The 20,407-nt window shown below is 50.2% G+C and overlaps 1 protein-coding gene and 1 pseudogene across 3 annotated transcripts; both read right to left on the reverse strand.

Moving 5' to 3' along the window:
- Nucleotides 1-1,437: 1,437 nt before the first annotated feature.
- On the reverse strand, nt 1,438-15,744 carry MON1A (MON1 homolog A, secretory trafficking associated). 3 transcript variants are annotated; one of them, XM_060022529.1, is made up of 7 exons: nt 15,475-15,744; nt 14,319-14,449; nt 5,727-5,866; nt 4,012-4,497; nt 2,673-3,438; nt 1,813-1,960; nt 1,438-1,712 (listed from the first exon to the last, which is right to left on the reverse strand). In XM_060022529.1, exons 3-7 carry the CDS (start codon nt 5,851-5,853, stop codon nt 1,572-1,574), a joined length of 1,668 nt encoding a protein of 555 aa, XP_059878512.1. In that variant the 5' UTR covers nt 5,854-5,866; nt 14,319-14,449; nt 15,475-15,744; the 3' UTR covers nt 1,438-1,571. The 3 variants fall into 3 exon arrangements, with proteins under 3 accessions (XP_059878512.1, XP_059878511.1, XP_059878513.1); XM_060022528.1 differs by lacking the exon at nt 14,319-14,449; XM_060022530.1 differs by lacking the exons at nt 4,012-4,497; nt 14,319-14,449.
- LOC132433051 (U6 spliceosomal RNA) lies at nt 9,925-10,025 on the reverse strand (annotated as a pseudogene).
- Nucleotides 15,745-20,407: the final 4,663 nt, after the last annotated feature.

A 20,407-nucleotide genomic window follows, 5' to 3' on the forward strand; every position in this document is an offset into this window, starting at 1 on the left:
CCCAGAATAGGTGCTGAACGGCAAGAAGCTGGAAGCCCTGCAAGGATCAGGGTAGCCAGCAGGGACACCTGGAGGCTGACCACTGACCAGAACACCGGTAGCAGTCAGAGACAGCTAGCCTGGCATCACCCTGGCCCCAGAGGCAGTGGTTTGGTGCCCTTTCCAGGATTCAGGGAAGGAACAGAAACAGCAAGCAGACAGAAAAGAGACCCAGGGCATGTGGGCAGTGTGAGCAGCACCCACCAAGCCTGTGGCTGCTCCAGAGGGGCTTTGGGGTCTGGGCAGGTGGCCTGCTGCCATACCCATTCTAATGTGATCTGGGGTGGGGCCAAGGGCAGGCGCTGTGCTGCCATTTCCTGGGACAGTAAGTGACTCATTCCAGTGCATCCTTGGCCTATGCCACCTACAAAGACACATTTTCCAGCATGGGTTGGTTTTAGTGGCACCGTATCTTGCTCCAGCACTCAGAGACTGCATGAAGGTGATTCACTCTATAGTCTGAAGACCATATTCCATGGACACTATTCTCCCAAACACTTCCTAGGTCTTCTGTTCCCCTGGCCAGTGAGATGGTTCAGTTGTGGCATAACTGGGAGAGTCCCCAGCAGGAAGGTAGAAGCTTTCTGCACTGTGCCTTGGGCTCTGTCCTAAGAAGGTCTCATGGTAGAGTGAATGGGGCTGGGCCTTCACTGCTGAGCCTCCTGGGATGTTCCTAGTGACCCACGTAGGCTGGGCCATGCCAGGGAACAGGGTGACTGAAAAGAGCATCAGCCCTTCTTAGGGCAGGGTCCACTCCAGCCCCGGAGGTCAGCTGGGTCTTCTTTCAGGTCCTCTGGCTCACTCCTGGGGGCCATCCTAAGGAATGTGCTGGCTAGAGGTAGGGGAGCTGAGGTGGACAGCCTTCATGAGGAACCCTAAGCTGGAATAGTTTCCCCAGAGGCCTACAGCTATAGTGAGGCTGGACTCTGAATTTGTGCTGAACACTGGGCCACCTCACCAAGGGCTCCCACCCATGCCCGGGCTCAGACTCTCTCCACTTGACTGTCCCTGTCTTACTCAGCTCAGCCCCTGCTGAAATACAGCAGTCCATTAAGCAGAGCCACAGTCAGGGCTCCCAGGTGGTTGGGTGGTCCTTCAGGCCATGCAGCTGGGAATCCCACCTAGGAGTGACAGGGGAGGCACCAGGGGCTCAGACTGAGTGTGGGGTGGGGCATCGCGGGAGGTTGGTCGTGGTGGGGAAGGCCAGTGGGGTCCTAGAGAACACTTTACACGTGGCAGGACTTCAGCTGAATGAAAACAGCCCCAGCCCAGGGGCCAACTCTGAGCACATGTGATGCTGTGCATGGGGAAGCATGGGCAGGGCCTAGGGAGGAGGATCCAGCGTCTGTGTGTGAGTGAGAGTGAAGGAACCAGTGACAAGGCCCACAAGTGTCTTCCCCAAAGCACTTTAATGCACACACCAACCCACAGTCCCTGCCTGCTGCCTGGGCCAGAGGCCAGCCCCACCTGGAAGCTCCCATGGCTTCCACAGCCTGGTGTGCCTAGGAGGGCCGAGCCCACACACATTCTCATCAGTATGTGAGGGGCGTGAGGATGAAGAGGCGGTCTTCTTCTTTGCGGATCCAGCGCATCAGTTTATGGATGGCACTGACGGCCGACGCCTTGGTCCCCAGGGGGCTGTAGCACATGTAGAGCTCAAAGGCGCCTGTCACCTGGAGGAAGGGGGCACAGGGTGGTCATCCAGATTAGACAACCCTTGTGGCCCTTGCCCAGGACCCCGATGAAGCCCAGCCCATCCCAGGGCTGCCTTACCCAAGCCAGGAGGTTCTCGTTGGGGCCCGTGTAGTAGATAGTCTTGAGTGGGCGGGAGGCATTGTGGGCGCGGCTGTGCAGGTACTGGTAGAGGCCCAGCAGCCGCTCCTGCTCCTCTTCACTGGTGTACGGGGCCTCGATCTCAGGGCTGGAGATGGGGGAGTGGGTTCGCAAAGGAATGACTTCCACTGGCTTCTCTGGAGATCCAGAAACACCTATTCCTGGCCAGGGAGACTCCACCATGGGTCCTACCCTCCAAATGCCCCCCCACCCCAGGACAAGGCATTGTCTCCTCACCACTGAAGACTCCCCAGGACAAAGCTGGGCCCACCCAGACTGGAGCCCTGTTCTCCCCTCTCCCCCAAGTTCATGGCATCTTTGGTGACCCTCCCTTGGAGAAACCAATCTGGGTTTAGGTGTCCTAGACAGAGTGACAGGTCTGAGATGAAGGAAAAGTGAGCCAGGAACCTTCTGGACCAAAAAGGGGTAAAAGGAGGATAGAAGATGCCTCATCTGGCCCCAGCCCCTCTGCTGGAGGAGGAAGTGGAGGAGTTGTGCATCCTGGGCTGGACCAAACTGACCAAACAGAGGAGACCTCTGTTCCAGCTTCCTTCCCTGGGTGTATTGGGTATTTCAAGGCCTTATGGGAAATGACTGAAGGAGAGAGGTGTATGCTGATGGGGAGTAGGGTGATAGGGGGTTTGGGCCCCTGGTATCAGAGTCAAACAGACACAGCAGGTCGGTCCATTCCCAGAGGGGTCATCAGCTTCAGGACTGCATCAGAGCTCAGGCCCAACCAGCCGCCCACTCCCCCCACGCCCTTGTCTCCCTCAAGCAGTCTCCCCAAGGCCCTCCCTCACCTGGTGAAGAGTCCCGAGCTCTTTGACTTATAGAGGAAGTGGCGCAGGTCAGGGATGCCCACTTGGGAAACACTGTAGTAAGGTGTGCGCAGTGCCTCCCGCAGCGCCAGGTGCGCTCCGCGCTTTCGCAGGCGCTCCTGAAAGCGGCGGCGGCAGTCAGACACTGCAAAGAAGTCCTCACGGTCGGTGGAGACGAGCAGCAGGCAGAGATCCGTGTCAGGCTCCAGGTACGAGATGTGTGCGTGGAAGAAGCCGGCTGCGTTGAATTTGGGCAGGCACACGGGCGTCCAGGCCTCGCCCTCGCGGAAGGACGAGGAGGAACTTATGAGGTTGAAGAGCAGGTGCAGGTCGATGGGGTGCAGGAATTGGTCCTTGCGGCGCACAAGCGCCACGAGCTGGTTGCGCGCCAGCAGGATGGAGAAGACGAGGCTGCGGGCGCGCGCCTGCTGCAGACTGGCACTCACGACGTCGCGCACGGCCGCCGCCAAGGGCAGGCAGCGCGCCGCCCCCATCAGGAAACTGGGGTCTCGCGCCATGAGCTGCAGCAGGTTGTCTGTGATGCGCTCAGAGCCCGAGAGCAGGCGCCGCAGGTCATAGTTCTGCTTCTGCTGGAAGATGTGGCTCAGCTGCGCACCCGTAAGAAGGCTCAGGATCTGGTAGTAGATGTAGAGCAACTCTTGCGCCAGTTCCTGTGCCGACTGCCGCGTGCGGGCCACCGCCACCAGCACCAGTGGGCTCCGGCGCACGAATACTACCTTGTAGCCATCTGATGGGACCGATGGATAGGGGTGGTGTCAGCTTCAGCCCTTCTCCGGAAAGCCCTCCCTGAATGGCCTGCCCTAGCACCCTCAGAGCCCCGCTTTCCACAATCTCTCCACCTCCCCTCAGAACTGTGCACACAGAGGGGGCTTCAGGATGAAAGAAAAACAGATGCCCATGGGCCCCCCTTTCCCCCCCTTTCCCCTTTCCTGCCACTTGTTTCACAGACTGGGACCAGCTAAAATGCAGGAAGCACTTCAGAAAGACACACATTCTTGGGCTAAGTGGCAAGAGCTGGGTGGGGCTCAAGACCTGGGATTATTTTGGTTACCTCCCCCGGCTTCTCACCTTCTCCAAGGGCAAAGCCCATGTGCGAGCCACCTCTGGCCCCCACAACAGCCCTATGAGGCAGTCAGTGTTGTTTTCCCGTGTTCAGATGAGGACCTGGGGCTCGGTGAGGTGGAGGGACTAACCTTGGTCACACAGCACATCCCAGCCCTCTAGTCCCTGGGAGTCCGAAACCTGGTATGGTCTCTCCTGGCCAGGGAGACCTCCTGGCACCCCCCTCCTGGTGGCTCACCTGCATGGATGGAACGGATGGCATTCTTGTCAGCCTCCAGGAAGGACACCAGGGCCACCATGACACCCATGGTGCTGGAAAGTGCCTCCTCTGACCCATAGCGGGAGTACACAGGCTTCCCCGCCTCGCTCAGCACGAAGACATGCTTCTGGTGCAGGCGCCATGCCTCAGCAGTCTCCTCCTCATCCCCTTCACCAGTGCCCTCTCTTGGGGGCTCTGTGGCTGGTCGCCCAGCTGCCCCTGGGGACTCCGGCCAGTCCTCAGAGCTTCCTGGAAGCATCTCCTCCTGCAGGTCTCGGGCGACACCTGTCAGCTGGGTGCTCAGCTCACTGAAGTCCTGGCTGATCTGGCGCATGTCTGTAGGCAGAGGTGGAGGACCACCAGCACCCTCCTTGGGGCTCTCCCCAGAAGCCACCCCATTCTCTGATTCTGTCAGGTCCTCATAGGAACGGGCATGGACGAACATGGCACCCTCCTGTCCGGCACCTGCCAGCCAAAAGCACTGGTGTTTAGAGCAGTAGCTTCTGGCAGACCACCTCACCAGCAAGGTGCCCAATACAGTACTCTGCCTGTCCTGATGAGGTAAGCCACTGTTCCTTCTGGCTACAAGTCATGCTCTGCTGTGACTTACAGCCCACCAGCCTCCTCCCCTCACACTGGGAATAAGACCCCAACCCCTCAAGGCTGCGGTGGTAGCCAGTATCTGCCTGCCCCTCTCACTCTCATCTCACAGCCCTTCGTGCATCTGCTCTTTGGATATCCCCACCTACCTCAGGGCCTCTGCATCTCCTGTTCCCTCTGCATGGAAGGCACTCCCACCTCTTTGCATGCCAGCTCCCTGTCACACTTCAGCTCACAGCAAAGATGTTAGTTGTCCCTGTCACCTGACCCCCAAACCCAGGCACTCTATCATATCCCCCTCCTTGACTTCTCTTGCGGCACTTATCAGTTATTGCCCTTCTCCCCAACTGCAGTGGGGTTCCCCCTCATGGGCAGGAACCTGGTTTTTTGCTGCTGTGTTCCCAGCACCTCGCCCTGTGCCTGGAATACCTCCTGTGCTCAGCAAATCTCTCTCCCTGGGAGAAGGCTCCCTGACCCTGCACAGGGACCCATGGTTCCTAACCCCCTCCACTGGAATGCTCTCACTAGCCTGTGGCTCCCCCAAGGCAGGGACAATGTCAGTTTTCCTTTACTGATTTTTTTTTGGACAGAAGAGTTCAAGAGATATGTTTTGAGTCTCTATTATGAGTTCAACACTGTACCAGGCATTGGGGATACAACAGCTCTGTGCTCAAAGAGCTCACAATCTTGTAGACAAGAAAAATGGGCAATACATACACACACAAATAAGACTACAAAATAACTAGTGTTCTGTGCAGAGCATGGTCAGGGCAGGCCTCTCTTGTGAGGAGGTGACATTTAAGTTGAGAGCTGAGGGAGAGAGAAGGAGCCAGGGAGGTACCTGTAGACACAGGAAATAGGAGAAGAGCCCACACTGGTGGCAAGACAGCACAGGGCAAGTGGCACAACATGAAGTGGAGAGGAAGGCCAGATGCACACTGAGCCTGGATCCTTGCAGCATCCCCAGCACATGACAAATAGCTAACAAGTGAGCATGCATGAATGAGTGACAGTGAAAGAGTGGTTGGGAATCCCGATTGCCCTCGAGGCTGCTCTAGCTGTAAGCTGGCTGGGGCTGCGCACCCTGCCCATACCTGGCTCCATTCCCTGGGCCAGTCCTGGTGTGGGGCTCTCAGCTCTCTCCACACTCTGCCCATCAGAAGGAGCCAACGTGCCATCAGGGCCTTCGCTGCTTCTCTTCCTCTGCATGTCAGCAGCCATCCCTTGGGCTCTCCTGTGGGGCAAACAAAGGCATCATTGAGGGTAAGCGGGAAGGTGCTAGTGGCAGGAGTCACTGGCATAATTAAGAGTGGTTAAGTACAGGAAAGTATCCCTCACCAGGACCCAGCTAACTCAAACCTCCGGGGAATGGGTTCTGAATATTCCCTTCTAAAGAAGCGTGCTGTTCTCTTTCTGATTATAAAAGAATGCATGGGGGACTTGCCTGGTGGTCCAGTGGTTAAGACTCTGTGCTCCCAATACAGGGGGCCCGGCTCAATCCCTGGTCAGGGAACTAGTTCCCGCATGCTGAAACTAAGAGCAGCATGCTGCAACTAAAAGATCCCTCATGCCACAACTAAAGATCCTGCATGCTGCAATGAAGATCCTGCCTGATGCAACTAAGACCCAGTGCAGCCAAAATAAATAAATAAATATACTTTTTTTTTTTTTTTTGGCCGTGTTGGGTCTTCGTCGCTGCTTGTGGGCTTTCTCTAGTTGCGGTGAGCAGGGGTTAAGCTTTGTTGTGGTGCGCGGGCTTCTCATTGCGGTGGCCTCTCGTTGCAGAGCACGGGCTCTAGAGCGCAGGCTCAGTAGTTGTGGCGCATGGGCTTAGTTGCTCTGCGATCTTCAGGATCTTCCTGGACCAGGGATCAAACCCGTGCCCCTGCATTGGCAGGCGGATTCTTAACCACCGCGCCACCAGGGAAGTCCCTGTGTCGGGTCTTAGTTGCGGCACTCAAGCTTCTCTCTAGTTGTGGTGTGCAGTGTTTCTTTCTCTCTCTAGTTATGGCACGTGGGCTTAGTTGCCCCGCGGCATGTGGGGTCTTAGTTCCCTGACCAGGGATCGAACCTGCATCCCCTACATTGGAAGGCGGATTCTTTACCCCTAGAAGTTCCAGGGAAGTCCCAGTCCCTATGTGGATTTTTATGTAATCCTGATCACTCTTCTCTGAGGCAGGCACTCTTGTCAGACAAGCTTTATATATGAAGAAACTGAAGCTGAGAGAGTGTAAGTACATTGTCCAATGTCACGACAGGAAAGAAGCGCTGGAGCTGGTAATTGAAACCATTCTGTATCCTGATATCTTCCACTGTACATCCTACCATGAACATTTCTCCATTCAAAACTGAGTTGACAAATCAGTTCTTTTTGATATTTAGACATTTACTATGAACAAAGTGAGTCAGAGTAAACAGGCCTAAGCCTTGCTTTTCTCCTTGCATTCTGTACCTTTTGAATTTGGCACCAGGGCTCACCTCTCCAGTTAAAAACAACTATGGACATGTCGGTTCTCAGTGCCCATTTGATGGACACTAAGGACAAACTCAGCCTGATCTCCCAGTCCTTCTGCAGCCTCAGGGCCAGGTGGAGGTGGCCAAGAGTGGATGTCAGGGATAACGAAGTTGGGTGGCTCTCTTGGGATCAGCCTCTAAGGTCCCTTAATGTCAGGCTGAAGGGTCTTCATTTGGCAGGCAACAAACAATCCATAGGAGAGGGGTTCCATCTGAGGCACTAACCCTTTAGGGAATAGAAATTTGGCTGGATGGGCTAGAAGGGCAGCGAAGACTAGTCAGAGACTCATGAGGAAGGCACTGCAGGCAGGCCAGGGGCCTGGGGGGGACTGGTGTTAGTGTGAGCAAAGCAGACTCTGTCCCTGCCCTCCTGGAGCAGAGTCCATAGGGAATAATTGAGGCTTGTCCCTTACTAGCTCTGTAACCTTGGGCAAATGACTCCACCCTGAGCCTGGCATGAAGTAGGTGCTCAAAAACGTTCATGAGAAGAGTGATTTCAAAACAGTGTCACCAGCACTAGCATTTGTGTGGCCCCCGCTTACCTGTGTCTAAGAACTCTCTCCGACCACAAGTTCCTAGCGGGCAGCTCCTGCAAGTGTACCCAAAGAGTTGATTTTCAAGCTCTTCTGTCATCTTTGTTGTAAGCTATGGAATCCTTTCTTCAAATTAATCTTGTAAAGCAGTTCAATGTGCAAAACAGACAGAGAGGGAGGCAGGGCCAGAGACTGGCCTGATGGTCACGCCCCCACTGGTCCCAGAGCACCACAGAGTTAAGCGGGGGTTGGGTACCACTGGTCAACAGCATCACCCCACACAGAGTGCCCTTTGAATAATCTTCAAAGGAAGATTATTTGGGAGAACATCTACCTTTTGGGATTTTCTAGGCCACCAGTCCTGTCCATCAAGACAATCAAGAGTGATGGTTCCCAGCGAGGGTCAGAGCCCAGAAGACCAAGGTGTGGTCCACCTTTTCTGATGAAGAGTAATTAAGAAGCTGCATGCCCTCAACAGGAACCCGGGGAGGCATCCAGAAAGGTCTCCTCTGAGACTGAGACCAAGAGGAGCAATCCAAAACAGGCCAAAACAGCCACCGCAACACCACGGAGCCCAGGGCAGTGGGTGCTAAGGAAACTAGGGCATGTCCAGATCTTGAGGAAGAAGACACAGGCCACACGAGAACCTTGGAGACCATTATTTTACAAGCTAACCTAAAAGCCCGGTTGGGGTCTGCATTGCTGTGTAAAGAGAGAGCGACTCCAGAGAGATGAGTCTGTCCATATATAGGCAGAGGGCAAGCTGCTACTGCCAGTCCTGGGGTTGTGGCCAGGGCTTCTGGACCTGGCTCCTTGGATGGAGGCCTGGATTGGTATGTGCTTTTTTCTGAGGAGAGGGTCCAGAACAACTACTTTAAATGGGAATGCCCTACATTTCTATGTGTACTCACTTTCCCACTCCCCTAGTGGAGAGCTTCACATCTTCTCTCTTCTCAAGCTTCCATCATCTTCTCCAATGCTCACCCTCAGCACTATCAGTGATAACCTTACCTTCTATTTCACTGAGGACATGGAAGTCAGCAAAAGAGAACTTCCAAGATTCCCACTACCACCTCACCTCACCTGCCAGACTCTGCCTTCCTCCTTCTTACTAAAGATGAGCTGTCTGGGCTCCACTAACACCTCCACTCCAGCCCCTCTCACCCATCCAAGCATATGGCTTCAGCAGCTGTCCCTCTCTCTCTCAGATCATCAGTGTCCCCTTCTCCCCTATTCATCACCAATATACTGATGTTTCTTCCATTTTCCAAACACCTTCCCTTAGATGTGTTTACTCTGTTATAATTCATTGAGCTGTACTTATGATTTGTGAACTTTATGTTTGTTTTATTTCAATTAAAACCTTAAAACAAACCTCCCCTTAACTCTACATTCCCCTCTAGGTACCACCCTATTTTTTTTTTTTTTTTTTTTTTGCTGTCCTTTATAAAACAAACAAACAAACCTCAAAACAGTAAACAGTACTTGGAGTTTAATTAGTCACGTAAGCTAGGCTATGCTGTGTAACAAATGAGTGCCAAAATGGTAGAGGCTTTACACATAAAGGCTTTTTTTGTTTGTTTTGGCCATATCACATGGCTTGTGGGATTGAACTTGGGCTGCAGGCAATGGAAGTGCAGAGTCCTAACCACTGGACTGCCAGGGAATTCCCTAAAGGCTTTTCTTTTTTTTTTTTTTATTGCAAGCATTTTTTTATTGAGAAATAATCTATGTATAACATTATATTAGTTCCAGGTCTACAACATAATGATTCAATATTTGTATATGTTGCAAAATGGTCACCACCATGTCTCGTTAACATCCATCACCACACAAAGTTACAAAATTTTTCTCTTGTGATGAGAACTTTTAATACCTACTCTCTTAGCAACTTTCAAATATACAAGCATTATTAATTATAGTCACTATGCTGTACATTACATCCTCAGGATTTATTTATTTTGTAACTGGAAGTTTGTACCTTTTGACCATCTTCACAGATTTTGCAACCATTTTTTAATAAACTCTAAAGGATAATATGTATTAAAATATTTACAAGTTCCTAATTTGACAGGCTGACTCCATTATATACAGCAGGGGTCCCCAACTCCCAGGCTGCGGACCTCTATCTGGGACGTGGGCTGTTAGGAAGTGGGCCGCACAGCAGGAGGTGAGCAGCGGGAGAGCCGAAGCTTCATCTGCCACCCCGCGCCGCTCCCCATCACTCGCATTACCGCCTGAACCAAAAAATATGGAACGCTTCAGGAATTTGCATGTCATCCTCGCACAGGGGCCACGCTAATCTTCTCTGTATCGTTCCAATTTTAGTGCTGCCGAAGCGAGCACTAAAGGCTTATTTTTTGCTCATGTACTGTGGGTTTGGTAGCAATTCAGAGCAGCTCCCTCCGGGCAGTGATTCAGGAATCCAGGCTACTAGCATCTTATAGTTCTGCCGTCACCTGGCAATGGAAGACAGGGCTGGAGGGTCATGTCAGAACTCTTAAATACTTCAAAGTCCAGATTGGCCAGAACTAGTCATGTGGCCAGAGGGACTGGGAAATGTGGAGCGCTCAGGTGTCTCTCCACTTTTCCCATTCACACTTGAATCCATTCCAACTATTACTCCAGTAACACTGCTCCCTCAAGGTCTCCAGTGACCTCCAGGATCATCTCACTTCACTCAGCAGCCACAATGATTATTTCCTCTCTCTCAAAACACTTTCTTCTCTTGGCTTCTGGCACATCACTCTCCTTTCATGGTTCTCCTACCTCATGGACCACTCCTTCTAAGTTCTCTTTACAGTTCTTCTTACTGTTGAGGGACCAAGATTTCAGGTCTTGGATCTCTTTTCTGTCTTCATTCGATCCCTTGGTGACCTTATTCAGTCTCATGGTTTTAAATTTCACCGATAAATTAATGATTCCAAATTTTATTCACAGCCCTAATCTCTCTTCTGACTTCCAGAGGCACACACATTTAACTGTTTACTTGATGTCTGCCCTTGGATATCTTATAGTATCTCAAAGTTATATGTCCAAAACTGAGTTCCTGATCATCCCCTTAAAAAGTTGTTCCTCTCAGAGTTTTCTCCATCTCAGTGAAAGACAATTTGATACTTCCAGTTATTTAGCAAAAAATCTTGGAGGCATCCCTTATGCCTCTCTTTTTCCCGTACCTCATATACCAAACCACCAGCAAATCTTGTCAGCTTTACTTCAGAATACAGGTACACCCAGCAAAATGTCTCTCATTAACCTTTGCCACATAGAATGCCTCTTGGTTTTTAATACACAGCTGTGGTAGCCAGCCTTCCAAATGGTCCCCAGTGATTCTCAACTCCCAGCATTCAAGTCTATATACTCCCATCCCACACTGAGCAGAACTAATCTATGTCACCAACAGGATAATGTGAAAATGACAATGTGTGACTTCTGAGGCTAGGTCATAAAAGACATTGTGGCTTCTGCTTTGTTCTCTTGGATCACTCTCTCTAGGTGCAGCCATCAGCCATCAGTTGTGAGGACACTCAAGCAGCCGTAAAGAGAGGAGCTCGTGGTAAGAAACTGAAACCTGAGAACAGCCAGTACCAATGTGCTAGTCACGTGAGCAAGCAGTGTTGGAAGCAAATCATCTAACCCCAGTCATGCCTTTGAATGACTGCAACCTCATGAGAGACACTGGGCCTGAATCATCCAGCGAAGATGCTCCCAAATTCCTGAACCTCAGGAACTGTATGAGATAATAAATATTTATTATTGGTTTGAGCTGCTAAGTTTTGGGATAACTTGTTACACAGCAATAGATAACTAATACAACAAACTTGTACTGATTGAGCTTATGTTTACATAGAAAAAAACTATTATCAACACTTGATCTATATTTTTTAATAAAGGAATGTGCATTTAAAGCCTCAAATTACATTTCAAATAGAACTGATAGATCATTGAGTGCCAACAAAAGGGGTTTACTTACATCATGGCTATCTGCAGGTACTGAAAGAGGCCATGATGCTGTATCAAAGCAACACTGTTTGATCAGGAGGAAGTGTTTTAAGCATTTTGTATCCTAACATTATAATTTGTTTGGCATATATTAGGTATGTATTTTCCTTGTGTTTTAGTGCCATTTTAGAAAATTGGGGATTTGGGGTTGATGAAGGAAGAATTATACTTTTTCCCATTTGAAATAATGGGGAAACACATAAATCAACTATACTTCAATAAAATGTTAAAAAAAAAAGTGGGAAACAGATACTAAGTTAGTGATTCCAGACAGAATGTCCAACTTTCATGGAACAGATTATTGATGTTCCATAGGAAAATGCCCATATTCAGAATCTGACCACTTCTCATCACCTCCACCACTATCACATTGGTCCCAGTCAACATTATCTCTCTAGCAGATTGCTGCAAGTCTTTTCTTTTTTTAACATCTTTATTGGAGTATAATTGCTTTTCAATGTCGTGTTAGCTTCTGCTGCGTAACAAAGTGAATCAGCTATACATATACAAATATCCCCATATCCCCTCCTTCTTGCGTCTCCCTCCCACCCTCCCTATCCAACCCCTCTAGGTGGTCACAAAGCAGCAAGCTGATCTCCCCGTGCCATGCGGCTGCTTCCCACTAGCTATCTATTTTACATTTGGTAGTGTATATATGTCAATGCCACTCTCTCACTTCATCCTAGCTTACCCTTCCCCATCCCCGTGTCCTCAAGTCCATTCTCTACGTCTGTGTCTTTATTCCTGTCCTGCCCCTAGGTTCATCAGAACCATTTTTTTTTTTTAGATTCCATATGTATGTGTTAGCATATGGTATCTGTTTTTCTTTCTGACTTACTTCACTCTGTTTGACAGACTCTAGGTCCATCCGCCTCACTACAAATAACTCAATTTTGTTTCTTTTTATGACTGAGTAATATTCCATTGTATATATGTGCCACATCTTTATCCATTCATCAGTCGATGAACACTTAGGTCCTGGCTATTGTAAATGTCCTGGCTATTGTAAATAGTGCTGCAATGAACACTGTGGTACATGACTCTTTTTGAATTATGGTTTTCTCAGGGTATATGCCCAGTAGTGGGATTGCTGGGTCGTATGGTAGTTCTACTTTTTGGTTTCTTAAGGAACCTCCATACTGTTCTCCATAGTGGCTGTATCAATTTACATTCCCACAACAGTATAAGAGGGTTCCCTTTTCTCCACACCCTCTCCAGCATTGCAACAGTCTTTTAACCAGTCTCCCCACTTCTGTCCTTGTCCCTGTACAGTCTATCCTTCTCACAGCACTCAAAGTGATCTGCCTGAGACAGAAGTCAAGTCACGTAGCTCCTTTGCTCACTAGTCTGTAACGGTCACACCTAACCCAGTGAGAAAGCCAATTTCCTCACAGTGGTGCACAAGAACCTCTCTGTCTACACGCACTGCACCCCACCCCCCAAATTACTTCTTCAACCTCATCTCCTGTTCTTTCCCCTACTTGCTTTGCTTCAACCCAGCCACACTGACATTATGGCTTTCCTTGAGTATACTGTAAATGTAAATCCTGAGTATTCCTTCACTTCAGAACTTTGCTCTTGCTGAATTTTCTGCCTGGACCACACCTCCCTACTTTTCCCCCTGCCCCCCACCTCACCTATTCCACTACTTGGCCAAATATCTACATGACTCACTCTGTCACTTCCTTCAGGTTGCTGCTCAAGTGTTACCTTATCAGAGAGGCCTTCCTGGAATATCCTGGATTCTTATCTCCCTTGCCCTGCTTTATTTTTCTACATTGAAGGTAACCCTGTGAGCTGTCGCAAATTTCAGAATGTCAGCTCCATAAGCAGGATTTTAATTAACATTTGTCAGATAAATAACTTTGGAAGGGAGAAGATGAAAGATCCTCAGAGAACACCCAGCTCCAATGTAGCCTTGGGAGACTCCTGCCTGTAGGGAAGACTTAGTCCTTGGTAGTAGTTAAGTGTTCAGTAACAGTGGCTCTGGAGTCAGAGGGACCTGTATTAACCTGGCTTGGTTTTATAAATCTCAGCTTTCTCACCTATGAAATGAGGATGATGACAGCACTGATTCATTGGGTTGTGGAAGGATTAAATGAGATAATCCATGTAATTTGGTTACCCTGGCACAGAGCAGGTACATATACACTCAGCTGTCTTTAGCACATCATGATTATTCTTATTCAGACCATGTGTACCTGCACTTATACACAGATCCAGTAATCTCTGCCATGTAAATCAGTCCTTTGCAAGTTTGCTCATCCTGAGCCAGGCCCTTAGTGAGCAGGACGTGCTTCTGACCTCATGAAGCCAGGTGGGCTCTGGCCTGAAATGACCCATCTGTGATGCTGGGACAGAGATGCCTTTGGGCCTAGGGCTGGGAGTTCCTCCAGGCTAACTGGCTATTCATCCTGAAATTGCAGGACAGACCTGTAACTTCCCTGCTGCTCCCAGAAGTCTCTCCCAAGCTGAACTCCTTTCTACCACATGTCCCTACTCTGTGGCCTTGCGCCTCTGGCTCAAAGACCAAAACAAGGTCTACAGCAGCTTACCCCTGAGGGCCCACTATCCACTGATCCCAGTGGGATTTAGGTAACTGTGCCCAGCATGGCTGAGTACTACCCAACATGGTACCTGCATGTTGTGAGAGCAGGGTCAGCTGGCTGGGGCTAGTGGACATCTCCTTCCGAACAGTTCTCCAACCACCTGAAATCATGTAGTACCTCAATATCTCCAAGGCAAGTATCGGGGTCCAGCCAAAAGCCCTGGTGAAGCAAACAGTTCTCTGGACATTTACACTGGAAACTAGGCAGGGAGGGTGAATGACTCATAGCAAAACCCACCCCAAACCCCACTGGAGCCATAACCTGTGTGGCTGAAGCTCTTGGGTGGCTGGGCCTGAAGCAGTTAAGCAAGAGAGGTCTCTTGGAAACAGTCCCAGATACTCCCTTGGGGCCCCTTCTCAGGCAGCCTCTCTAGAAGCCCCCAGGGCTTGCTATTTGCCCTAGAAGTGCTCTGCTGTGCCTTTGAGCAATGTCACTAAACAAGTTAGCTCAATCAGCCCTTCTGGTATGCCTCCCTCCTCTAGGTGCCTGGCCTGGAGAGAGGAAGGGCCTTGCAAGAACTCCTCCCTACTGGGTCCCTACCACTCTTGCTCCCTCTTCCTGCTTAGATTGTGCCCTATCCTGCCTTGACCCTTTGGAGAGTGGGCTATCTGGGAGGATGGTGCCAGGATGCATGGATGTGTGGCAGACAGGGTCCAGGTGAGGCTGTGCTGTAACTGCTTCAGCAGGATGCCTACTCCACGCTGAGAGTATAGCTTGGTACTTGTCACTGCTAGTGGTCACTCCCCTTTCTGACAAAGGCTGCTCACCCTCCCCAGCAAACTCGAGCCCAGAAAGTGTGGCTCAACAGGTGCAAGAGGCAGCTTGGTTATCTGAGCCAGGGCACCCTTGAAGGCAAAGTCCCAAGCCTCAAGACACTTTCAGGAGCTTCCTGCTCACCCCACAGTCAACCTCTGCCAGTCTCTGAGAGCACTCTGCTGGGCCGAATGTGTGTGCGTTGGGGCTACAGGACTTTGCCCTTCCAGCCGAAGGAAGAGTTCCAGGCCTCGCCTTTTGTATTCCCCAGCTGGGAACCGGCGAAGGGACCCCAGAGAGACCCAGTCCTTCTACCGCAAATAGCAGCGTAGACTGCAGGGGCCCCCAGTCTTCAAGCCCCTCCCTTCAAAGATGACAGCTCTCCAGTCTCTCGGCGCCCCCAAGCCACGTGGGTTGGCAGTCGGACTCACCTGTTTCTCGGGGAGGGGTAAGGGGTCAGGAAGCACAGAGATGGCCGGTCACTGCCCTCTGCCGGACCCCCGGGAGGTCACGGGTGTCCGGCCGGGCCCGGACTGATGGTTCAGGTTCGCGGGACCACGGTCCCCTGCAGACACAGACATGGCCACAGCGCAGGCCACCGCTCTCTCCCACGGCCCCTTGCCCGGCTGCCGGCTCAAGAAGACAGCACTCGCCGGCCTCTGGCGGCGGAGGCCCGGCTCCAGTCGCTGGGCCTGGCCCTGCCCGCCCCGGTGTGCATTATGGGAAATGTAGTTCGCAGTGCACGGCCGCCGCGAGGTGGGGCGGGGCGCCAGGTCCCGGCAGAGACCTGGGCGGGGCCTGACCCGGGTCAGCGGTGGCATCATCCCGCACCGCCTTTTACAGGGTCCCGGCCAAACTCAGGCACCTCCCCAAACCCAAAGCCTGGGGTGGACCGCAGGCCCAGACTTCCTAGCTCCTCCGCCCGAGCCAACAAGAGGTTTATTTAAAGCGAAAGAAAGAGACTATGGCATTGTTTCCTCCACTAATTGTGGAAGGACAGTGCAAGTTTGGGGGCTGGATAAATGTCATTAGTGGACCCGGCCACACTGACTGTAAAGGATGTAGGCACACCAACTGCTGCTAAAGGAACACCCTTTTATTTTTTTTACATTTTTTTAAAATAAATTTATTTATTTTTGGCTGCATTGGGTCTTCGTTGCTGTGCGCGGGCTTTCTCTAGTTGCGGTGAGTGGGCTTCTCATTGCAGTGGCTTCTCTTGTTGCGAAGCACAGGCTCTAGGCACACGGATTTCAGGGGTTGTGGCTCACTGGCTCTAGAGCACAGGCTCAGGAGTTGTGGTGCACAGGCTTAATTGCTCCACGGCATGTGGGATCTTCCCGGACCAGGGCTCGAACCCGTGTCCCCTGCATTGGCAGGTGGATTCTTAACCACTGTGCCACCAGGGAAGTCCCAGAACATCCTTTTAGCCACGTTTTCATATATCAGTATGAATCTCTAGAATGTAGCTCTCAACTCTGCACATAGAATGACCTGGGGAACTTTTAAAAAAAGATGAATGCCTGGATACCACCTCTAGAAAAAAACAGGAAAACATAAAATCAACAAGTTTACTTTTGGAGAGTAGTTTAAAGAAATAAAATTAGGGATTAACAACAATACTGCTCATGTTTTCTCTGAAGCAATTAAATCACTTAATAACCTCATGGTTAATTCACCCAACAGTTCAGGGATGAAGGAAAAAGTATGAAGTCACTCCTTTGATTCTCTCTGCTGCTCCAAACACCCCAATGCAGTGTTCTGTCTCCATCTCAGCCCTACACTGGAATTGAGGGAGAGCTCTGCCCCTGGGCTTTTCTCATAGTCTCAGACAGCTGCCACTTGGAGCCTACCTCCACAACACTGGACTGTGACTGACATTGTGACAAAGCTGTGGCCTTTTACCGGAGATGGCTTTGCACAGGGCTTAGACCTTCGCACATAGTTTAAGGGGAGCTTTCTCCTCCCTTTTATTGATAGTTAAGAACGTGTGAGAAAATGCCCAATTCCTTAACTATCTTTTCCCCTGGGAAGGAGAGAGGAGTCTCTCCCTGTCTCCACAGGTCACTCAGTATTTTCTCTCCTTACTAGCTCAGCAGGACAGGCTCCCACCCTTAGAGTAAATATCATTTATATAGTTTTACTCTCATTAATCCTGCCATATTACATTATGAGAGTTCAAGCCAAGAAGGTCTCATATTCTCTGGTAGATACAGAAATATCCTGGCTACATTCCATTAACCAGAAGCTGCAGCCCATAGAATTGATCCCTATAGAAGACAAATTTAAAATTTTTTTTAACATACCTAACCAATCTCCTCAACAGTCTCCACATGACCTCAGGGCTTATCTGAGTCCCACTCTTGCTTTCAAGCACATCAGCTCAACCAGATAGCACCACTGTCATTTGGAAGTATTGCATCTCCTTAGCCAAGCAAGTGGCCATTTACTCCACGGGCTTTTGGCTAACTCTTGAGCCTAGGACACTCAGAGCAAACCGTTGTGGCTACTTACGAAACGTTTTAAGGTTGTGATTTAAAACTCTGTTTAAATCAACCTATTGACCTATATTTGAATATTGGGACAACCCTTCCTAAACGTCACTTTTTTTTTTTGTGGTGCGCGGGCCTCTCACTGTTGTGGCATCTCCTGTTGCGGAGCACAGGCTCTGGACACGCAGGCTCAGCGGCCATGGCTCACGGGCCTAGCTGCTCCACGGCATGTGGGATCCTCCCGGACTGGGGCACGAACCCGTGTCCCCTGCATCGGCAGGCGGACTCTCAACCACTGTGCCACCAGGGAAGCCCTAAAGGTCACTTTTTACTGATAGAATTACCAGGAAATAAATCTAGGTCTTTTGGAATAATAATACATGTCAATTCTGTGATGGCTCTGCTGCCCTGTATGATGCTGCTTCAAGCCTTGGGCTTTGAGTGAGGATTAGCCTTGGGCAGTGGTGAGGACTAGCTAGAACTGGAGCAAAGGTAATAAGACCTCTGTTCTTCCCCAGATGTCTTTTCTTTCATAGCTTGAGTGGACATTTCAGAACCTGAGGTGCTGTGAAAATGTTGTAGCTGAAGTGAAAAGACCCGATTGTATCCTGAGGCTGGGATCTGTTACCAGCCCTGTTGCTATCTTGCTGGTGTGACTCAGGGCAAATTTTTAAATGACTCTTTCAGCATCTTCAGCAGTTTCTCCCTCCTACAAATACAAGATTATATAATATGAAGTATTCTGAGCTAATAATAAGAATAGTCGGGCTTCCCTGGTGGCGCAGGGGTTAAGAATCCGCCTGCCAATGCAGGGGACACGGATTCGAGCCCGGTCCGGGAAGATCCCACATGCCACGGAGCAACTAAGCCCATGCGCCACAACTACTGAGCCTGAGCTCTAGAGCCCACAAGCCACAACTACTGAGCCCACGTGCCACAACTACTGAAGCCTGTGCGCCTAGAGCCCATGCTCCACAACAAGAGAAGCCACGACAATGAGAAGCCCACGCGCCCCAGTAAAGAGTAGCCCCCGTTCACCACAACTAGAGAAAGCCCGCGCACAGCAACGAAGACCCAGCGCAGCCAAAAATAAATAAATAAAATTAATTAATTAAAAAAAAAAGAATAGTCAGTTCTTCCCTGGAAATTTTGAAGAGGTTTTCCTTCCTGTTTTTATTACTTTGCAGTTCCTGGTAAGGCAGCTGGTTTTCCTGCTCTGCTGGAAAATTTCCTCTGTGGCCCTTGTATTATCTGTATCTCTCCTGGTTCCTGTCTCTCATTTTAACATTTGATCAAGTCCCTACTTTCGATGCTGAAGAGTCATGGCCCCAAGTGTGACCAAGGCAACAAAGAACAACAGGCAGCACAACAGTCTTCCTCTTTGCTGGGTTCTTCCATGTGAGAATTTAGGGGCTGAAAGTGAGTCAAGCTACCTCTGCAGCTGGACGTTGTGCTCCCCATTCCGGGCGAGGGCGCTGTTCTGGGTCAGCTATTCTAAATACTCATATTCCTGGTCTTAGGCAATATAAACAACCTTACAAGTACTATGGGCCAATGTAAGTTAAAAAAAAAAATTCTAGATGCTTCCTCTGAAAACTCAATAATCACCATAAGGAAAAGGGGAAAGTAGGCAGGAACATGAGCCTTGGAGTAGGACTGACCTGGGTTGGAATCCCCCCACCCTCTACTTTCCAGCTTCAGCAAGTTAATCTTTCTGGGCTTTGGTTTCCATAACTACAAAAGGGGATATCATACAGTTATTGTGAAGATTAAATGAGATAATGAAATGTCAGCACAAGGCCAGGCAAAGAGTTGTGAACAAGGGTAGCAATTATTATTGCCCAAGGAGCTTGGGCATAAGGCAAAAATAATTAGTTCTTTCATATGTTTACCTCCTTAGAGGACAAAGTACTATCCGATAAGGGAAAGAACCACCAACAATGGTCCAGTTTGGGAAGCAAAGTCGAAGTACCCACAGCTCTGTGTAGGTGTTCCTCCTTTTCCCTGAAACCTCTTAGTGCTGGTGTGCCCCAGGCCTCAGGGCTGCAACTCTGCTCTCTGGTTATTCTCACTCCTTCATTCCCTAGGTCATCTCATCCAGGCCCATGTCATTAAATATCAGCACCAGCGATATGTTGATACCTCCCAGATTTGCATCTCTATCCCTGACCTTTACCTTGAACTCCAGATTCATGTAGCCAACTGCCAACTCCACATCTTGTCTACTAGGCATCAAAAACAACCTACCCAGGGCTTCCCTGGTGGCGCAGTGGTTGAGAGTCCGCCTGCCAATGCAGGCGACGCGGGTTCGTGCCCCGGTCCGGGAAGATCCCACATGCCGCGGAGCGGCTGGACCCGTGGGCCATGGCCGCTGAGCCTGTGCGTCTGGAGCCTGTGCTCTGCAATGAGGGAGGCCACAATGGTGAGAGGCCCGCGTACCGCACACAAAAAAAACCCAAAAAAACCCACAACCTACCCAAAACTGAGCTCCTGCTCTTCCTACCAAAATTGCTCCTCTGACATTCTTCCCTCTTTCCCCTCATCCCAGTCCATGTTTCCTGTTTCCACTGTGGCCACATAGGTACAAGTATTATCCTTCTGTGGTTTTATTACTGCAACAGTCTCTTAATCAGCTGGCATGCTTCTGCCCTTCCCACCTTCAGTTTATTCTCTACACAGCAGCCAGAGGGATCCCGGTTACATGGAAGCCATGATATTATTCTGTTTAGAGCCCTCCGACAGCTTTCCATCTCCCTCCTTACAGAAACCAAACTCATTTCAGCAGAGATTATATATCTTGTTTAGTTTGTTGTCTGTCTTCAGTAACCACCCCCACTCCCATCTCCACCAGAGCAGCAAAGTTTTGCTTTTGTTT

This window comes from Delphinus delphis, chromosome 10 (genome assembly GCF_949987515.2).
Source record: "Delphinus delphis chromosome 10, mDelDel1.2, whole genome shotgun sequence".
Lineage (NCBI taxonomy): Eukaryota > Metazoa > Chordata > Mammalia > Artiodactyla > Delphinidae > Delphinus > Delphinus delphis.

Bases quoted from the DNA above. Each gene is read 5' to 3' on its own strand.
- MON1A (XM_060022528.1), bottom strand. From the start codon at position 5,853: ATGGCTGCTGACATGCAGAGGAAGAGAAGCAGCGAAGGCCCTGATGGC. The intron at 4,498-5,726 runs GTATGGGCAGGG...TTTGGCTGGCAG, and splicing joins GGCCCAGGGAATGGAGCCAG to GTGCCGGACAGGAGGGTGCC. The intron at 3,439-4,011 runs GTGAGCCACCAG...CGGTCCCATCAG, and splicing joins CATCCGTTCCATCCATGCAG to ATGGCTACAAGGTAGTATTC.